At 49.1% G+C, this 20213-nt stretch overlaps 1 protein-coding gene across 6 annotated transcripts in view; it reads left to right on the top strand.

Moving 5' to 3' along the window:
* Positions 1-19419, top strand: part of SMCO4 (single-pass membrane protein with coiled-coil domains 4) — a 137607-nt gene extending 118188 nt beyond the window's left edge. For 3 of the 6 annotated variants that reach the window (XM_081062621.1, XM_081062622.1, XM_081062623.1), the window contains exon 3: positions 18692-19096. In XM_081062621.1, coding sequence (XP_080918747.1) covers positions 18776-18955 — 180 coding nt within the window. In that variant the 5' untranslated portion in view covers positions 18692-18775 and the 3' untranslated portion in view covers positions 18956-19096. Of the gene's footprint in view, positions 1-18679 lie in introns of all 6 variants that reach the window. The other 3 variants (XM_081062620.1, XM_081062619.1, XM_081062618.1) reach the window with 2 other exon arrangements.
* The last annotated feature ends 794 nt before the right edge of the window (positions 19420-20213 follow it).

The raw sequence follows: 20213 nt of genomic DNA, 5'->3' as shown, positions 1-20213 counted from the left end.
TGCTAGTTGGGTGATCCTCTCCATTGTCCTCAGGCCTTCCATTCTACATAGTTAATGGGAATACCGGAATTCTAACTTTATCTTCGGTGTACTATAACCTCAAATGAAGACAACTTTTCTATGATCTTGAATTTGAGATTTTTTTATGGTACCAGTTTGGTGGGTCAATCTGATGAGTTACAAGCAAAGGCTGTAATGGGAACACCAGACAACTGGGTGACCTTAATACAGTGTGACGCGCACAGTGGTGGAGTCGATGACCAGGAGCCATGAGCACAGAGATGGGCCCTCACTCACTCTGGGGGCTGGAAAGTCATGAAATGCTTTCAAGAGTATGTGACCTTTGAGATGGGTTTTGAAAGAGGAGTTTGCCAAGTGGAAGGAGTGATTGGGAGAAAAGAGGTGGAAGACGGCATTTTAGACAGTGGCGTGGTCGGAGGTCTGGGAGGCCAGCAAGAGCATGGCGTGCCTGTGGGTCAGCACGAGGACTGCTGTGGCCGCACCACTGAAAGCCTCGGGTGGGGAGGGTGGGGCTGAAAGGCGGGCAGTGGAACACCCCCGTGGAGCCTCACACTGGGGGGTAACTGGATCAGATTTGTCTTTTAACCCAGGGATTCAGTAGGCTCAGTTTCTACTTCTAAGGTGTCTCCGAATGGCAAGAGAATGGTGATTCGAGTCTAACACACAAGTTCTTTTATCAGACTTCCAAGTTTTAAGGTACGACTACGGGCTACCTACCAGTAATCACAAAGACGTTATGGAAGGTTCCTGAAACGTGATGGGTGTTAATCACTGCCCTTGCTGGAGTTTATGGATGACTCATATTTCACTGGGAGTCCGCTGCCTTGCCAGGCTCAGCGGTGGTGCGTTTCAGGCTCCTGTGGAGCATGGGCTGACACCGGCCATTGGACTTCCTGTAGATCTTGGAAATGACCCTCTAACAGCACAGTGTCAGTGCCATCTTGAATCTGTGACAATTTTTTATTGCTAGGAATCGAGATGTTACTTATCAGTTACTGTTAGCTTGGCTTTCTCATGACTAGTGTAGTGTGATTGGTTGGTTGGTTACCTTGAAGTGTGAAGCGATACACATGTACATCTGGGATGTGTTTTGGCTTAAGAGTTTCCAACAACTAGTCCTTCAACATACGAGGTTTCCACAAGGCATCTCTACCCCTTTGCTAAAGATGTACATATGTCTCTCGCACCTGCTTCTCTAGTGATTCTTTGCGATCGTTACCGCGTTACGTTGTGCTGGTGAGGGGACCGTGTGGGATGGGTAAGTCGTAGCGTCTTTTGCCCTGCATGCAGGGGCACTGATTTTAGAAGGAGTTAGAAGTGTTTATACTATTTAGGGCTCAGGAGAGTGGTAAGGTACGGGCCAGCAGGGAAGCGCAGGTGAAGAGGCTGGTGCAGCATCCTGTGAACGAAGGGGAGGGCCTGACCTAGTGGTAGTGGGGCTGGGGAAGGGGGCACACGTTTGGGAGATGTTTAGGATGAGGGGTTGGGAGGACTTGGGAGACAGTTTGATGTAGGGAATGGGGCAGAGGGAGGCATCCAGTAAAACCCCCAAACTTCTGGCTTGGGCAACATTAGTAGCAGGAACAGGCTTGTGTTATTCAGCAAAGACTTACTGAACTCCTGTTGGGAAAGGCGTACAAAAATGATTAGCTCTTTAAAAAGGCAGAACAGAAGAAGGGCTCTTTTAAAGGCATAAGAGTAGGTAAAAGGGTAATTAGTTTTGACTAAGGGAATCAGGGAAGTTGTCTCCGTGGTGGGTATGCAAAACTGGCCACAATGAGGAGACTTGGGTGTAGGCATATGTTGGCTTGTTCTGCCGCTGCCTGCAGAGGGACAGAGAGGTATGACTGCTTGACATGATGAAGGGGGTAGGGTTGGTCTTGGCACCCAGGACCTGGAAGGCCAGGCCAATGTGCACTGCGTTTGGTGGCACTGGAGGTCACTGAAGGCTTTTTAGTTAGGGGACTAATATCAGACCTTGGCGTAAGTGAAATCATTCTGCCTGGAAATTGAGGAATCAAGGTTGGACGCAGGAGGACGTGTGCGTGAGAGAGGACCTCAGTGTCGCCAGGGAGAACATGCAGGCTCAGAGTTTGGGGTGTATACCTGTTTCTGTGCCATGTTCATTTCATTTGGATATGGGATGGATATAGAATGGAAGTCAGTGCAGAAGGAAAATAATCTGCTCCTAAGTAAGCAGTGAAACAAGATTGGGGTCAGGGTGGGAATGAAGGCGTTTGGAGATGGCGTGGAGACCCCTCCCTCACTTAGGTGACTGGGTTTGCCTTAGTTAACAGTGACCCGCCATGGTCTGTGGGAACTGAGCTCATTGCTGGCCTGGGGCACTCTGCAGATAGGCCACTGGCAAAATCAGCAAACCTTGTCCTCAGTGCTTGAAAGCCTTGTTTCGGGCGCTTTGCCCAAACCATCCTCATCAACTGGTCTGTTTGGTAAACCAGTGTACAGTTCAGCCAAAAAGGTGCCATTTAGGTTAAAGATTAAAGGTGTATCACTTAGTGACAGATTCAACTTCAACAGCCGCGTTCATTGTCTGATGGAGTCATTCTCTTTCCCCCACCCCAAAACTCACCCTGCAGAGACGCCCGAGAATATTGACACGGTGCTGTGTAAATATTTGATAGCAACACAGTCTACGGCCTGCCTTTCGGAGAATATTTGAATTTTGGTAGCAATCAAAGCCTACGGTGAAGCACAAACGATAGGCTTAGAGACCTTTGCCAGTGGGTTTGTAGAGTCCTTTTTGGATTGATCTTCTGGCTTCTGCTCTTCTCTCTAACTGGACCTTAGCTGCGTGCCCTAGTCGGCTGTGGTTCCTGAAAACCTTTCAGGCCTGGCCCTTCCTCAGGGGCTCCGCCCTCCCCGTTCCCTGCCGGGGTCCCTTCTCTTCCTAATTCTGCTCTAGGCCTGTTCTTGCTTTTCCTTCAGCCCTCTGCTCTCTAATCAGAGATGTGGTCCCCTGTTACACTCTCTGTATGCCAGCACACCCCCTCCTCTCTGTCACCTTATGCTGCTTTGTCTTTCTTCGTAGCACTTCACTCCTTGACATATTACATACTGACTCATCTCGGTCTGTCTCCTGCTTTATTAGGGTGTGTGTTCTGTCAGATCAAGAATTCTGTCTTGTTCATTATTCCATGCCCGCTGCCAGGACAGTGCCTAGCAGTACCTCGGGGTTGTCCTGTGTGTGGGGAATCAGTGACTGGTCAGACGGAGCAGTCAGTGAATCACCCTGCATATTCACAACAGTTCACCTGTCCCTGGCATGTAACAGGCACGCAGTGACTGAACGAACGAATTGGCGAGTGAACGGCTGTGCAATTGGCTCGTCCCGAGCACTGAGGCGCTCAGCAGGTGTTTGCTGAACAAGTGAATGGATGAGCGAGCTTGTCCCCTTCTAGCGGAGGCTGACCCTCTGGATGGAGTGAGCCCCCCGCTTCCTGATTTGAGAAGGCCCAGATGCGTGGTGTTGGGTGCGCGCGGTGGCTTGTGTGTATTTGCTAATTCAGTCAATGCCTCGCTCTTTCTCAGTATGTCTGCCATCAGCCGGGCTCTGTCATTAACTTGCTGTAATGTAGCATAGAAATGAATTTTTCATTTTAAACATGCCATAAACAACCGGCGCTTGTGATATCTTGCTTGTTAATGAAGTTCATGCCTAACAGAACATGAGAACTGTCACACGTCGAGGGAGACAAGGGGCTGTTAGCCTCTGCCGGGCCACAGACGCGTGAGGACCGGCTGATGAATCCTGGCAGAGCTGTGGTCCTCTCCCCCCAGGGTGCGCCGCAGAGTGCAGGCTGCGCTTGGGCTGAGTGTGTGCGGCTTCCTCTGCGGTCATGTTTTACCCAAAGATTTGGGGGAAATAACACGTAAAGAATATTAAAGCAAATACGGATGTTGGTTGGAGGAAAACTCCACATAGCTCAGCGGTGAAGAGCAAGGCTCCAGAGCCAGACTGTCGGGCTTTCTGTCTGTTCACCACTGGCTTGCTCTGTGGTCCTGGGCAAGTTACACGACCTCTCCAAACCTCATTTCTTGCCTAAAAGGTGACACAGGAGAGCCTGCGGCAGGGGATGTTGTCAGCAATGAGTGAGAGCCGCAGCGGCTTCGTCACAATGCCAGTTGCATCGGAAGTAAACAAGGGCTAACGTTGTATATGATTGCTTGACACTTTAAGACAAAAGAGGAGACAAATGAGATTTTATTCTTGCAGCGAATCTGCCCCAGACCTGGCCTCCAGGGATGAGGGTTCACTCACCTCTGCCACATTTGAAATGGAAAAGTTAACAAAGCACTGCCGTAAAAAACCCATCGCCATCGCGTACAGTTGGCTGGTACGCATGTTTCTACCAAACGTTCCCCAACCGTGCTTAATCTCGAGCTGTCACAGAGCTGAGCTGGCATTCACAACGTGATAAATTAAGGCTGCTTACTTTTGTAGTATCTGTTGTCTTCAAGTACCTAATTGGATAGCAGATGAAGTTGAAGAAATGTACCGGTGTGGATTAAGAATTGCCATTGAAGGACGGAGAGTACTTAGAAGAGCTTGTAACTTTTCTGAGGGCTTTCACACACGTTATTTCCATTTCATTCTCATCACAGCCGCCTGTTCTTCATCAAGGTAGAGAAGACTGCGGGGTGGAGAGAAGCTCCAGTAACTCTTGGGTTCATCTCTTTCATCTAATTCCCGAATCCCTTTTCTAGCATCCCGTTAGCCTTTTGGTTTCTCCAGAGACAGAGAGCTCCGTGCGCCCAAAGCAGACCATTCTAGCTCCCTGTAACTTCTCCCCATTGGTTCAGGTTCTGTCTGGAAGCGCACAGCTATTCCTAGCACTTCTCCAACATGGAGCGCATGTTCCTTTTGGTACACAGACCTCTTGACTTAGTGTTTCCCCAAGTTCTCCCGGGAACATGATTTCACCATGGAGTCGCCCTCACTGGTGGGCGCTGTCCTTAATCCAGTGTTTATCAACTGCAGGTCATAGCGCATTAACTGATTGTGGAATCTTTCTTAGTGGATTGTAACTGGCGTTTGTTTTTTCCTAATGAAGTAAAAAAAAAAAAAGAAATAATCAGAGTGTGTTGTACCTAGTAAGCTTATGTATTATCTTGTAAAACTTTGGTTTCAGTTTGTGTGGTGTGCACTGCTCTTAATTCGAGTTCTGTGCATTATAACTTCTCAAAAGCCATTGTTTGGGGCCCTCTTACAGGAATTTCAGGCTCCTTCTTATCTGTTTAGCCGTCGTCTTTGTCCTTTCCATGCTTCACTGTGCTCCAGGTCAGCTGGTTAATACAAACGTGTGGTGCTGGAGGTTGGGTCACTATTAATTTGACGTTAAAGCTCTGTAAAGAAGGGCCGAGGGCTGTCCAGGGTTAAATAACTGGTACTCCGTGACCAAATCAAAGATCCACCAAAGGCCCTGCTTCCAGCTGTTTCACAGGTCTTCCGGGAGAAGAGTTGGTGGTTGAGCACCTACAGAGCTTTGTGTAATCCTGGGGCAGGTCCTGGAAAGCCAGGATTTCCTCAAGGTGGGAAGAGCCTCCTTTGCTACTGGTTCTTGGAAGGAGCATGTGAGGACCAGCCTGCACTCACATGGGCTTGCTTGTTCTCTGATACGAGCAGGAGAGGTGTCATCTTGTCACATCTTGGCCTGAGAAATGAGACAGCAACTGGAACTGAAAGGGGAGAGGCATGGCTTAGTGGAAAGAGCAGAAATGAGACTCCAGACGAATTTTCAGATCCTGAAGTCTGTGTGTGTGTTGGGGGGTGTGTGTGTGGGGGGAGGAGGGGTGTTCCTCGGACAGGCCACTGAAGCTCTTTGAACAACAGCAGCGCTTCGGATGACAGGCCCTGTGCCAAGTGCTTTGCTTTTGTAATCTCTCGGAATCCTCACGTTGTCTTTCTCTCCCTTTGTAACACTGGCCTGACAAAACCCCTGCTCTGGTTAAATCTGACATCACGCACCCCCCTGTACCTGCACCTGCGCAGTTGGTGCCACTCTAGCTCTCCTTGCTGTAAGATCTGTGACCTCTGACCACGGAGGGCCCTGTGCTGGTGGTGGGTACATGGCAGCCCTCTGATGTATTTGTTCTCCCCTCCTGGACAGCTAGTGTAGAGCTTTTCTCTCTTCAGACGTCCAATATCTCCATCTTCCTGCCTCCTATGACAACCTTCTTTCCACTTCACGGAGAACCGATGAGAACTTGCACAGACTCCCACTGCCACATCGGGCCCCTGTCCAGGGTCAACCCCAGCTGGTACTCCAGAACCGGCTCCATCAGTTCCTTTTCCTGCCTTCTCTGGGTCCATTTCCCCCCTGTAGTGCACACATTCTGTAACTGCATCAACAAACAAAACAAAACACATCCTCATACCCTCTTCCAATTCTGACCCTGTTTTTATAATACAGTCATGTATGACCTAATAGCATTTCCATCAACAATGGACCACATATACTCCTGTGGTCCCATAAGATGATAATGGAGCTGACAGTTTTCTGTTGCCTAGTGATGTTGTCAGACGTTGTAATGTTGTAGAGTATTCAGTACAGTAACCTGCCTACAGGCTTGTAGCCTAGGAGCAGTAGGCTCGGTCGTACAGCCGAGGTGTGTAGTGGGCTATGCTGTCTAGGGCTGTGTAAGGGCACTCTGTGATATTTGCACAACGAGATCGCCTAATGACACGTTTCTCAGAACATATTCCCATCATTAACTGACGCATAACTAATGATGATGAAGATGAATGACGATGCTAGCTAATCCTTACGATTTAGTATGTTCCAAGCATTATTCTCATACATGAATTCATCAGGTTATTATCCCCCATTTTTCAGCGGAGAAATCTGAGGCACAGAAAGATTAAGTCACTTGCCTGAGGTCACAGGGCTGAGAGATGGCCGAACGGGCATTTCAGCGCAGACGCTTGGCCTCCGACTCCTGTTTGGAGAGGCGTTGCCTGCCTGTGGCCTCCAGCCTCTCTGCTCCGTTCCGCTCTGGGACCTCCTTGGATCTTTGCCCCTCCCCACCTCTCCACCAAAACCGTTCTCTCAAGTCACCGATAACCTAATGTGACCAAATCAAATGATTAGCGTCTTCTTCCTTAGGACACTTTCTGCACTTGCCTTCCAAGACACCACACTCCTCCTGCGTGTCTTCCTTTCACACCTTTTTAGTCTTTTCCTAGCTGCTCTTCAGCTCCCCGAGACCTAAACATTAGATTGCACTAGGGCCCAGTCCTCAGCCGCCTTCTCTGTGTGCGCTCAGTGACCAGCCGCCAGGCTTCCTGTGCCGACCTTCCTATCTGCAGCCCAGCTCTCGCCCTAAACCAGACTCATGCCGCCAACGGTCTGCTCCATGTAGGCTGCTCCACTAGCAGCATCTGATAGGATCTCACATTTGACCCGTCCATACCTCCCACCCCCACACCCCAGGCTGCCTGTGTCTTCCCTGCCTCCTTAAGTGGCACCTCATGCTTCCACTCTCTCAGGCCACAGAGCCTTAGTCCATTTTCTTTTTTCACACTCTAGTTCTAGTCTGCTGGTAAATCATGTGGACTCTACCTTCTCAGTGCCCTCAGGATCTGACCACTTTTTACCACATCTGCCTCTACCCTGGACCAAGCCGCCATGGCTGACCTGAATAATTCAGTAGCAGCTTCAGTGATGTCCTGCGTCAGCCCTTTACCCTCTGCAGTCAGTTGTCCCTCAGTACTCATTTTAAATACAATCAGAGCCCTCACAAAGTGACAACCCCCCTTGGGTGTAAATGTCTATTACAGTGTTTTGTACACCTGACACTAATAATAAAAAGAAAAAGTGAATAAATAAATAACTAATACAGGCAGAGCCCTCTGATGGCCACCTTCCGGTTCTCTACCTGCTCCCACTCTGACCTCACCCTTAAGTGCTCCCCTCTGCCCTCTTCAGCCACACTGGCCACTGTGCTGCTTCTCAGACATGCTGGGAGTGGGGGTGGGGGCCTACCTCAGGGCCTTTGCACATGCCCAGAAGATCCTGCCCAGAAGATCTTCCCAGGAATCTGCCTGGGTCACTTCTCACTTCCTTTGAGTCTCTGGTCCAGTGTCACTTTCTCATGAAGCCTTCTGGGATTGGTTACTCTAAATGTACAGCCTCTGTACGCCACCCCCCACCCCTTTATTTTCTCTACAACACATAGCATCGTCTGACACATATTCTGTTCATTTGTTAGCTGTCTCTGCACATATTCCCTGTAAATTACGTGAAGGCAGCATTTTGCCTGTCTTGCTGCTGTAACTCCAAAAGGTCCCCTGACGTATAGCAGATGCTCAAAAAGTGTTTGAAGCACAGGTATTTTTATCCCTGTTTTACAGAGTAATTGAAGGTCTGAGAGGTTAGTTGCTCAGGACCACACACCCTGGAAGTGCCAGGATAGGGATTGAAACCCTGACATGAGCTTAATTGCTCTGTATTCTCCTTTTTCCGGTTAAAGAAGAACAGTAATACACAGCATTCAGAGTTATTTTGCAGATAAAGTCAGTGAGGCACAGGAAAGCACTTTGTAAGCTGCATTGTGCCGAAGTAATGTTACTGATCTAATTTATTGAGAACGCTAGCTTTTTGTGTCAGTATTATTCAGTGACCCACCCAAAGGTTCTTTCATGTTCTCAGGGTTTTACTTAGGAATAGCTGATACTGCCGCCACCAAATTACCTATTTTCTTCTTCCTTCTGCCTTTGATGAGAGAGGTAAGTGCTTATGTGTTTGTGTCTGTCGGCTTGTCTGTCTGTAGCTCTGATTCCCCCACTGGCCGCCAGGTGGTCACGTGGAGAGCTCCCCGACCTCTGTGGCTGTTCAGCAGTGGGAGGTGCTGGAGCTGGCATGTGTGTGTGCGTGTGTGCATGTGCATGTGCGTGTGTGTGGGGGGGCTGTCATTATTTGTTCATGTCTGTGTTCCCGGGGAAGGCACTCATGTGATCAGCAGGTGCTTAGCGGTGTCAGGAGTCCCATCTTGCACAGTTCTCCTGGCAGCCTGCCCACCCCCTGCCCCCACTCTGCGACAGACTGGAGTGAAGTGATCACAGGCCCATTATGGCTAAATACCAGGGACATAAAATGAAGCAAGCACACTTGCTGAACCGCAGAGCTGCTGCTCTCTCTCAGTTTATGTTTCCCTGAACCCGGGGCAGCTTCCCAGGGTCATGGCAGAGAGTGTGGAGCAGGTCAGCCCTTCTTATGCTCATGGTACGATAATGACGCAGCTATGAGGAGAGATGGTGAAGATCCCCCCACATACACCTTTCTTGTTGTTCATTCATTTGCATTTCTGATTAGGAAGTAGGAGAAAAATACAGCCATTTTCTTAGTGAGCACCGTAACTGCTTGTTCTGAAGACTGGAGTGCTGTGGCACTTTAGGAAAGGTGGATGGCGTTGAGTGGCAGCGAGGTCTTTGGCCTCCATCCCTGGGCGTGATCTTCCAGGAGGAGCTGCCACCTGGGCCTGGTATCTATGTTCACATTGATTGTGAGGAGGTGGGGATGCAGTTGGCACAGTTTGCAGCCACTTAACATTGTCGCCAGGCCAGGTCACGCTGTGCTCAGCTGCCCTGCTCCAACAGCCTGGAACATCCTGGGGCCTTTGGAGCAGCCTGGCCCACCTGTGAATTCAAGCAGAATGTGAGCATCTTTAAACCCAGGATGACTGTCCAGCTGGGGAGGGCGTGCAGACATAACCTTCCAGGAATCAGGGCAGCGCTGGCTGTAAGGAGCAGGCTTCATTGGCTGTCAAGTGAGAACAGGAGGGCCTGGACTCCCTCTCACACACGCTGCCCGTGTCCTCAGTCTCTGGAGCTGATGGTCAGGAACCAGGCGTGGACGCTTGATTCTGTGTCCCATCATCCCATGAGCCTGGCCACCTGGAGGCAGCTGTGTGGGGTGGGAGGGACACAGTTTCTGTACTAGGTTTGAATCCCAGCTGCACTGCTGACTTGCTCCCTGGGGCCTTCTAAGCCTCAGTCCCCTTGTCTGCAAAATGGGATCAAGGCCATGGTCAGGTTTGTGTGTTTATAGAGGGCTTTTGTGCAGTAGCCTGATAGATAGTGAGCCTTCAGGAAGGGATATCTACTGTTCTTAGTTGTGGGGTGACTGGGAAGCACTGTGGGGTCACATAGAGAGGACTGCTGGGCTTGGGAATTAGCTCTGAGTTAAAATCCTCACTCTGTTCATTTATTACATACTTAATGAATGCTTTTTACGGCTTTTACACTGGGCTTGAGACTGCACTGGTTTTTTAATAGTCTTTGATCTTGGGCAAGTCACCACACTTTTCTGACTCTCAATTTTTTTGGTAAAATACAATGAAAAATACCTATCTTGCAAGACTGTGTTGACAGTGAAATTAGCATTGATAAGTGGTAGCTAGCTCATTTATTGTTTTCTACTATAACTTTTTCTACTCTAGAATATCTATACTGGAACTATGGTGGGTATGTAAGATGAGTTGCTTGTGTTCAACTCTTCCAGCTTTGATATTCAATCCAGCAGCGATTTGTTGAGCACCTGTTATGTGAGAGGCCTCATGCCTGCCCAGTAGACTATTATTACTAGCAAGACACATTTGCCATCCCCGAGAAGCACATAATCCAGTGGGGGACATCAGAGACCCAGCCAGCTACGCAGTAGCCACGGGTCAGTAAAAGTGTCAGTAAAAGTGTAAACTGAGCGCCGAGACAGCACCTAGGAGGGAGCCATTGCTTCTGCCTGGGGAGGCTGAAGCTGAGGGCCATGCACCGGGGTTGACCAAGAATGAGAGACTGAAACCGGATGATGACGGTGCAAGGGGTGGGGGGCATTTCAGCAGGGGTATGAGCGAGCAGGGTGGGAGCTCAGGTGTGTTGGTAGCTGTGGGTCACGTGGGGTGTGATGAGGCTGGAGAGAGCTACTCGAGCTGGGTTGTAAAGGCTCGGAAGTCCTGCCATGGAGAGTGGAGGCTGTGATGTGTAAGGCTTGTAAGAGGGCAGAACACGTTGCTTCTTCTTGCGTGGGGCAAGCATAGCATTGTCCAGTAAAAGTGTAATGTGAGCTGCTCATGGAATTGAAAGTTTTCTAGTAGCCACATTAGAAGAGTAAAAAGAGATATCGCCACACACCTGTCAGAATGGCTGTCATCAATAAGTCAACAAATAACAACTGCTGGTGAGGCTGTGGAGAAAAGGAACCTTCATACACTGTTGGTGGGATTGCAAATTAGTGCAGCCCCTATGGAAAACAGTAAGGAAATGCTTCAAAAAATTAAAAATAGCTTTGCCATACAGTCCAGCGATTCCACTTCTGGGTATTTGAAGAAAACAAACACACTAATTTGAAAAGATATGCACTCTTCCGTTCATTGCAGCATTACTAGTAATAGCTAAGATATGGTAGCAGCCTAGATGTCCATCAGCAGATGAATGAATAAGGAGATGTGATGTATGCATCCGAGTACAATGGAATATTATTCAGCAACAAACAAGAATGAAGTCTTGCCATTTGCGACAATATAAATAGACCTAGAGGATATTACGCTAAGTGAAATAGGTCAGACAGAGAAAGACAAATACTGTATAATCTCACTTATATGTGGAATCTAAAAAGCAAAATAAATGTGTAAGAAAACAAAACAGAAACAGACCCATAGATACAGAGAGCAAACTGATGGTTGCTAGGGGGGAAGAGGTGGGGGTATGGGAATAAAAAAAAGAGTTACCTAGTGATCCAGCAATTTTACTTCTGGTTGAAAGCAGGGCCTCCACGACACATTTATTTACCCATTAAAAAAAGTGAACAGGTTTGGAATGAGATTTTTTTTTTTTTTTAGATTTTCAGCTCAGCTCCATTATTTGCTAACCTGGTGACTTTGGAAAGTTAGACTTTATTGTTGCTTAGTTTCTCTCTGCACAAAGTGGGGAAAAGTTTAAAAAAGAAAACAGTGAAAAGAAAATAGGTGAAATTGATTTTGACAATATATTTTATCTAGTACTCGTATATCCACAATATTATTATTTCAACATGTAATCAGTATAAAAAAAATGAAGGAGGTATTTGACATTCTCTCTTTTGGGAATAAGTCTTCAAAATCCATTGTGTATTTTTATCGCTGTACAGCTCCCTTAGACCATAGCCACATTTTGAATGCGAGTAGCCCCATGTGGCTTACGGCTCGTGGCTACGCTGTTGGGCAGCACTGATTTAGCAGGTTTGGGATGTGGGAGTTGGAACTGAGCTGTGTAATCCTGAACCTTCCCTCAACAGCTTGAACCAACTTCCTTCTGCCATCCAACCTTTGAACAAACCTGCCCAGCAGCAGATTGATAACTCTGTAGTTTTTAGCAAGAAAAAGAGAAAAACCTGGGGGGATTTCATCATCTATGGGTTATATTGTGTATCTTCACTGGACAAACCTCCCCGGATAGCAAGTTACTATGTGCTGTTTGTTTATTTATTTACTTTTCAATTACAGTTGACAGACAATATGATAATAGTTTCAGGTGTACAACATAGTGATGAGACATTTATATACCTTACGAAGTGATTCCCCCTGATAAGGCCAGTACCCATCCGATACCATCTATGTGCCATTTATTGAGCATCTGGTACAGCCTGTTCCACAGATGTACTAGATACTTCAGATCATGCATTTTTTCCCCCTCAAATTTTCAGTAACTCTACAAAGCAGGTTTTCTTATCCCGTTTCACAGGGGAGGAAAGTCAAGACATAAGAGATTCAGTACCTTGCCCAAGGTCGTATAACTAGACCTGGCAGAGCTGATGCTCAAACCTGCATTTAAACCCTTGTACTTAACCTCTGTTCCTGCTGTTCCCCTAATAGGGTCCAACACTGTATGTACATTATGACCTCTAAATTGGAAAACAAAATATACATCAAGAATTTAATGTGTGCACATATATAGAAAAACAGGCAAGGTATAATCGGAGAGAAATTGTCAACTTAAAACAATTCTGTTTGAAAGAATGTTCCTCTTTCTCTCTGCCTCTGCCCCCCGCCCCCACACACTGGGGACCAGTTGGATTGTTCAGTGCTGACCAGTTGCCATCAGTGTTGGTGGGGGAGGGGCAGAGCAGATGGAACTCAAGTGTTTGTGAAGTCTTCTGTTGCCCTGGTTAGGGTTGCTAGAGGCAGCGGGGTGTCCAGGTGGCAGCTGCAGTCGTAGAGCTGGAACTTGGCTAGTGGCTTCTCCATCCTGCCTGGGCCGCCGTGTGAACTTCATCTTTGAGTTCCTGTCTGCCAGGGCCTCCTGAGCAAAGAGATGGCTCCAAAGTGGGTAAAGGGCCGGGACGATATGTGGGGCAGGCACAGAAGGATGGGACTGTTTAGTCTTTGGGGTTAGGCAGATGTGGGTTTGACCTTTGACTCTGCCACTCCCTAATTATGTGATAGTGGCAAGGCATTGGATATCCCCTTTGCAAAACCAGAGGAATCACTTTTTCCAGGGCTCTTTTCGGTGGAAGATACAGAGTCTCACTAGACCAGTTCAAGTTAAAAGAGGTGTCTATCATAAGATACAGAAACACGGCAGCGTAACATAGGAGCCCTTATAGAGCTGGGCCTCGCAAGGACTACACTAGAAAGACAGGAGCAGAGTCCCCTCTCTCCGAGTCTCAATGGTCCGTCATCCTCTATGCTTCCATCTTTTCTCCCCCAGCTGGCTTCCTTTACTGTCTTCTGCGGATGGCTTCCATGGTGCCTACATCTGTGTGATTGTCCAACTTTAGTGTCCCTTTGTGTTTCTTAGTTTAGATTTCTGAAATAGAGGCTGATTGGCCCAGCTTATCTTTCCAAGGCATAGCACATGTTTTAAAGGTTCTGGCAGTCTGGATGAGCCAGCCCTGGCCCAGCAGGCCACCTGGTCCATTGGGCTGAGCCCAGACCATGTGGCAGGTGGTCCTCAGCCCGCCCAGGAGGAGACGGGGCCTGGGTGGTAAGCATTTAAGAACCTCAACCATAAGGGCTGGTGTTTCCATGCTAAGCTTGCTTTGCCACCCTCCGAGATGGTTATTTCAGGCCTTCTTTTTTACTCAAGCCTGCTTCCCAACTCCCCAGACTTGAAGCAGAAGCCCTTTCCTGTTTGCTGAGAACACAGAAACTTCTTGATCCCGCCACACAGACCAGGCAGACCTGCCTCGTCCTGCATCCGTCTTCCCCACCTTGCTTCCCCTCCCGTTGGGTTCAGAGTGGGGCCTTTGCTTCTCTGAAAGGTGAAGCTGTCCTTTTGTGCCCTTACCTTGCTCCTACAGCTGTCCCCTATTTTTTTCAGCATTAGGGTTTTCTCTCATTCTGCTGGACGTTTCACACATCCTCTAGTTTCTCTCTTGGCTCCACATGCTCTTCCAGGAGAACTTCAGTTGTCTCTCCGAGCGCTAGGCAAAGTGTTGGCGTGTGATCCATTGATCACAAGTTGTCATAAGGCGTTTACTCCAGAATGTGAATCAGCTGTGTACGACGCATAATTTAGTTCAGTTGACATTTTTTATGTTCATGGCAAAACTTTCTCAATGGAGAAAGCAGTGTATTCATTTACATTCTGGCATGAGCTTCTCTCTCAGACAAGTAACAGTCGTAGGAGCCCTGATCTGAACTCTCACTCCACTGAAGTTACGTAGGTCACGTCTCCACATTGCCGAAATCCGGTCTTATGCCTCTTTATCTTCACTTTGCCTCTCAAGAGCGTTTCGAAGCAGTGCCCCTCTTGACTCTCTTGGTCCCCAGGACTTCACATTCTCTTCTTCCCTTGCCTCTTCTCCCCAGGCTCCTTTGCTTGCTTTCCTCCACCTGTCCTCCGTCAGGTGCCGCAAGGCCCTCTCTGGACCCTTTTCTCCACCTACCTGGCCCTTTGTGATCTCACCTCATCCAGGAGCTGAGGACTTCCAAATATAGCCCTTCAGCCCAGACGGAGCTCCTGACTCATTTCTTCATCCGCCTCCCTGATATCTCCATGGCGATGTCTAATAGGCATCCTCACACATGGATAGGTGTGAACAGATCACTGCATGTTCTTTCTCAGATCCACCTCCCCACCCCCACACCCCCATGCTCCCCCATCTCATGAGGCAGAATCACCACCCAGCCCGTTGCTCAAGCTGCGAACCTCAGGTCCACCTGTCGTTCCGCCCTTTCCCTCATGTGCCATGTCTAATCTGTCAGTAGGTCCTGTCAGTTGTACCCCGCATGTAACCCGACTGTATCCTCCTCTCCATCCACACTGACCTTCCCCCGCTGAGCCACCCCCTCCCTCCTTGGCCGGCTCTAAGAGCCTCCCTTTTCATTCCCTGTGTCCCACTCTCCACGGACTGGACTGGTCTAGCCAGAGGGAGATTTTTAAAACATTCGCCTCCATGGGTGAAGCCCTTCAGTGCCTCATGATGCTCTTAGAATAAAACCTGACTTTTTATCACGGTCTGTGAGCCCCTGGATGACCTGACCTCTGCCATGCTCTCCAGGTTTATCCTGTCACTCTCCTCGTGGTTCCTTCCACTCCCTCTGCCTGCTGTGCTGCCCCACTTTTGTCCCAGATGGTCCCTTTCCCTCTCCTCAGTTGTCATCTCAGAGAGCTTTCCCGGACTCTTTGGGCCCAGGGAGAGTGCTGGGGTGTGGTTTGAGGCCTGTGCTGCAGGTAAGTGAAAGCAGGGAGGCTGCCCCTTAGCCTAACAGAGAACCCAGAATTCAGAGCAGTGTGTTTGGCCCTTCAATCCTGACCAAACCTGTACTGTTGCCCGCAACGTGAAGCTTTTTTTCTGAGCCTCCAGGAACTTCTGAATATATCTCACAAATGTCAAGAGCTGGTCCATCACGGAGGCTGGTGCCTCTGAATGTCAACTGCACGTATGTGTTACAAGATGTAGACAGCAGCTAATGGAGCAGGATGAAAGTCAGGGCCTGTGCCGTGAGCCAGAGTGGCGGGGGCCCCTCTTAACCCTGGGGTCCCTGCTGCTTCCTGCCTGTGGCCAATCCTGTGAGGGGCCACTGCGGGGCCTTCTTGTTTTTCACAGGTCCGACAGGCCATTTACTCCACAGGAAAATGGCTGCAAATTAGAGTGCTGCTAATGGCTTGTCTCTTTTAAAACCGTTTTGTGAGAATGTGTCAGAGAGAAAATGGACCGTGGCTCATAGCTTTGGACGAGAGATGCTGTCTATTGCTCTGTTAGAAGCCACTGAGAGTATTTACAGGCTGGGTGACTGGTGACATTTTTCCTCTTGCTCCTTAGTTTCCTCATCTCTAAAGTAGGGGTAATTAACCTGCTCTGTCTGACGCACAGGCTGCAGGGATAAGTTCCATTAGTGTCAGCTACCATGAATCGAGTGCCTTCTCTACACCAAGTCCTGTGTTCCCAGATCCTTGTCTCTCCTCACCACGGTCCTGCAAGGGGGGCAGCTGCCATTGTTACCACTTCCCCAGTGGTAGGTGAGGCTTAGAGAAGCTCACTGAGCTCTTCCCAGGGTCACAGAGGGGTGAGTGGCGGGGTGAGAGGAAGCGGGCTCTGTCTGGCTCAGCCAGCATGGACCGCTTCCCTGTGGGCGGGCGGAACGCCACATACCTGTGCGTTTTCAAATCCTCACGGTCATCCTTTATGAGAGAAGTTGTGCTCATTGTTCTGTTGATGACATGGAGACCTAGTGAGGTAAGGTGACTTGCCCCAAGCCATTCAGCCAGTAAGTGAAAATTTCTTGGATTCGGTTTGAACCCGGGTCTGTCTAAAGTTCTTTGAAAGATTTGAAAAGGGGAAATTGGTAAATCCAGGTGTTCCTACACCTGTCATGTCTTAAGAAAGTGACAGTGGGTATTTTTTAAAAGCCAAGTGGACATTTGCCCAAATGGGGTTTCCCTGAATTTTAATAGTTGCTTTTGGTTGGCATTATGTCATCCCAGTGCAATAATATTAGACATCTTGCCTCCAAAGAAACTTTGCCTGATGTGGCTAATACAAAAAAAAAGTTCTGGGGGGCCCATATGGGATGAAAGGCGTAGAAAGATATGAGGCTCTTTCTGCAAACAGGAAGATATCATACAAGACCTTTCCCAGCTCAATTCACATTTCACATTCTGCCACTTAACATGGTCACTTAGGTGTAAATGTCATCTTCCTCATCATTTGGTGACAAACCACCCACTGCCCTGGGACAAAACTGGAAACACGATATCGTTACAAAAGCCTCTTTCTTAGAGGAATATAGGCGTACACTGCTCTTCTGCCTCCAAGAGCGTCTGGATCCATGCTAGTCTCCCAGGATATTATGATGGACTTTTTATTTTTATCTTTAATTTCCCTGCTCCATATCCAACCCTATGTTTAGATAATACTTCACCTATTATGGGTGTCGGAAGACTGGCCTTTGGGCATACTGGGCCTCAGCGTGGCTGGTCAGATGCATATGAGGGAGCTGGTGACACGGAAGCCAGGGAGGGTGCTGGAGAATTCATCCTGGAGGAAGTGACAGCAGCTTTGTCTAGTTTCTAGGGGCAGTGGCCTCAGGGTCTCCTGCTCCAGTAGCAATGTCCAGGTGATACGACCTGTGACATCCTCGTGTCCTGTGGTATGAGGTGGGGCTCCGGTGATGGCTACACAGCTCCCCTGTCCTGCTCATTTCCTGAGTCTGGTCCTCTGGCTTTTCTTGGGGATCCTGTGAGATGCCAGAGGCGTTTGAGTAAACGCCTTCTCAGTTGAAATCAGCCAAAGCCTGTTTCTGTTGCTTGCAGCCAAGAATCAGATGTGTTTGAGCTGTTGCACTGTAGTTACCCACAGGTTTTATTCAGCCCCAGGCTCCTGACAGCACTGCTTCACCACCTGAGCACCGTCCACGGGCCACAGAACTTAGGAGATTCCTAGGGTGAGTGGGTGGCAGGCTCACAGGCTCAGCCTGTCTCCATTCATTGTCTGACTCAGATTCCACTTTGCCTGCAACCCATTGTGCCCCTGGGCTTGTGAAGACAGACCCAAGTCTTCCACCTCTTCCTCAGCTCCTTGAGTAGAGCCCGGCACACAGTGGGTGCTCAGAAAGGTTGGGACGGATGGGTAAAGAAACCAATGGAAGAAGAGAGGAGTTGGTGCCCTCTGGGCTCTCTTCAGTCCCAGTGAGGCCGCCCCCAGGCTCAGGAAGGAGGAGAGCCACCACGCCTGGAATCTGCAGGTTACCTGCAGTTCGGACACTGGAGATTGGCTCAGCAGATTTGTAAGTTAGAACAGCCGAGTGAGTAGGTGCAGCCTTGGAAGGGAGAAATGTGCTCCCCTCTCCTCCTAGTGGAGGCAGTGAAGTGAGCGCTCTCCGGTCCTTTGATGTCACGGCGTGCACAGAAGGTGCTTATGTATATGCAACCCAGGGCCTTGTCCAGCTGCCCATGTAGCTGAGGTGCTGTCTCAGCATGCCGGTGACTCGTTCACAGCACAGCCATGCATGCCGGCTGGGACACACTGGTGGAGGTGGAACCCTGGGGTGTATCTCCAGCTCGTGCCCACTGCCCACCCCTTAGAGGGGCTGACCTCTGCTGTATGACCTCTGCTGTTCTTAACCCCTTGTCTTATTAGCTGCAGATACTTTTCCTGGTTTAGCATTTGCCCGTAACTTGACAATTTCTTTTTCCTGTCCCTCTGTTGGTTCCTGATCATAGTTCTCTCTACAGGAGGTTCTGCACCCCAACCGGAGGAGTGTGACCCTTCCTTCAGAACCCTCTCTGGACACGCCCTCCTAGTCTCCCCGAGGGAAGATGAGGCAGCTGAAAGGGAAGCCCAAGAAGGAGACGTCCCGGGACAAGAAGGAGCGGAAGCAGGCCATGCAGGAGGCCCGGCAGCAGATCACCACGGTGGTGCTGCCCACGCTGGCCGTGGTCGTGCTCCTGATTGTTGTGTTTGTGTATGTGGCCACGCGCCCCACTGTCACCGAATGAGCGCCAGGGGACGGGGAAAGCCAAAGAAAAATGGCTTTCCTAGTCAGAGATTTCCCCGAAGCTGAGCTCTGAGCAGGAGCGCCCTGTCTTCTCTGGTCTTTGACTTGATTAAAGTTTTTCCACTTTTCTTGGGAGGGAATAGGGGAGCATTTTATCAGTGAACGTGCCATATACCTTATGGTCCACTTCATGTGCCTTTCAGACTTCCAAGCCGTGTGTCTGTGTTTCTTTTTCTCTCCTAAAATCTATATGTAACTCCACCTGGTGAGAGGAAGAACCTCTGGATCATGACTCAGTTGGAATCCGCACTCATCCCATCCCCACTGATTCGAACATGACTCTTTTCCTACATGTGTTCACAATTTCCAAAGGGACTGTATTTCTTCTCGTTGCTTACTGTGATTTGAAAGATGTCGACTCAAAAGTGAAATATTTATTTTTTGAATAAAGGAGATAATAGCCTTAAACTGGGTGTTTATCTTGTTTTTGCCAGGAGGCGGCTTTGCTCTTTGTAAAGTGCAGGGAGGCCCCGGCTGTCTCTGGAGCTTCCTCTCAGGACTCCGGCCTCTTTCCGTCCCCTCCCGCCTTCCTGGGGCTTTCTCCACCACCCCCCTGTCACTGCCTCGTGTGACTCACTGCCAGGAAAATGCTGCTTTTGGACTGGATCATTTTAAGATTGAGAAAATCTTGAGAGGGGTAGAAAGGGTGTGTGCATTGGTCTGTCTTAGCAAAGGAAGAGTTTTAATTGGAATATCTGGGAGTGTTTTTTACACCAGTTAGCAAACAGCAACACAGAAGTGGTCCTGGCGATAAAGGTCAGATTCAGGTCTGTTCCTGCTGAAAGGATGCAAATTGTTGGCAGTCCAGCTGAGTTTTTCATGCAAATTGGCCATGCCGGCAGGGTTGCTTCATTGTATTCGAAAGGCATTGTTAGCCCCGTCCTGGGTCCTGATGAAGAGGCCCCTTTTTGGAAGTCAGATGCGTGGTAACTGTTCTGTCATTGCTGATTACAGAGAAATTTGTGGGGGGAGAAGAGGTTTTCTAATCTGGGAGGCTGCATGATTCGCTGACTGATGGCCAGGACTGGGGACTTGGGGGCTCTTGGAGTGAGTCTCTCAGGAAGACCAGCAGCTGCTGAAAGGAAAGACTCCAGCTGATGCTCAGAGATCCTGGGACTCGCAGTGCTGACAGGGCTCTGTGGGCCACTCCGTGAGAGCCGGTCTCAGCGGGCGACACCACGCATCTTGTGCTCACTCAA

Source organism: Rhinolophus hipposideros (assembly GCF_964194185.1).
Source record: "Rhinolophus hipposideros genome assembly, chromosome: 10".
NCBI lineage: Eukaryota > Metazoa > Chordata > Mammalia > Chiroptera > Rhinolophidae > Rhinolophus > Rhinolophus hipposideros.
This window is presented reverse-complemented; position numbering and strand designations above follow the sequence as displayed.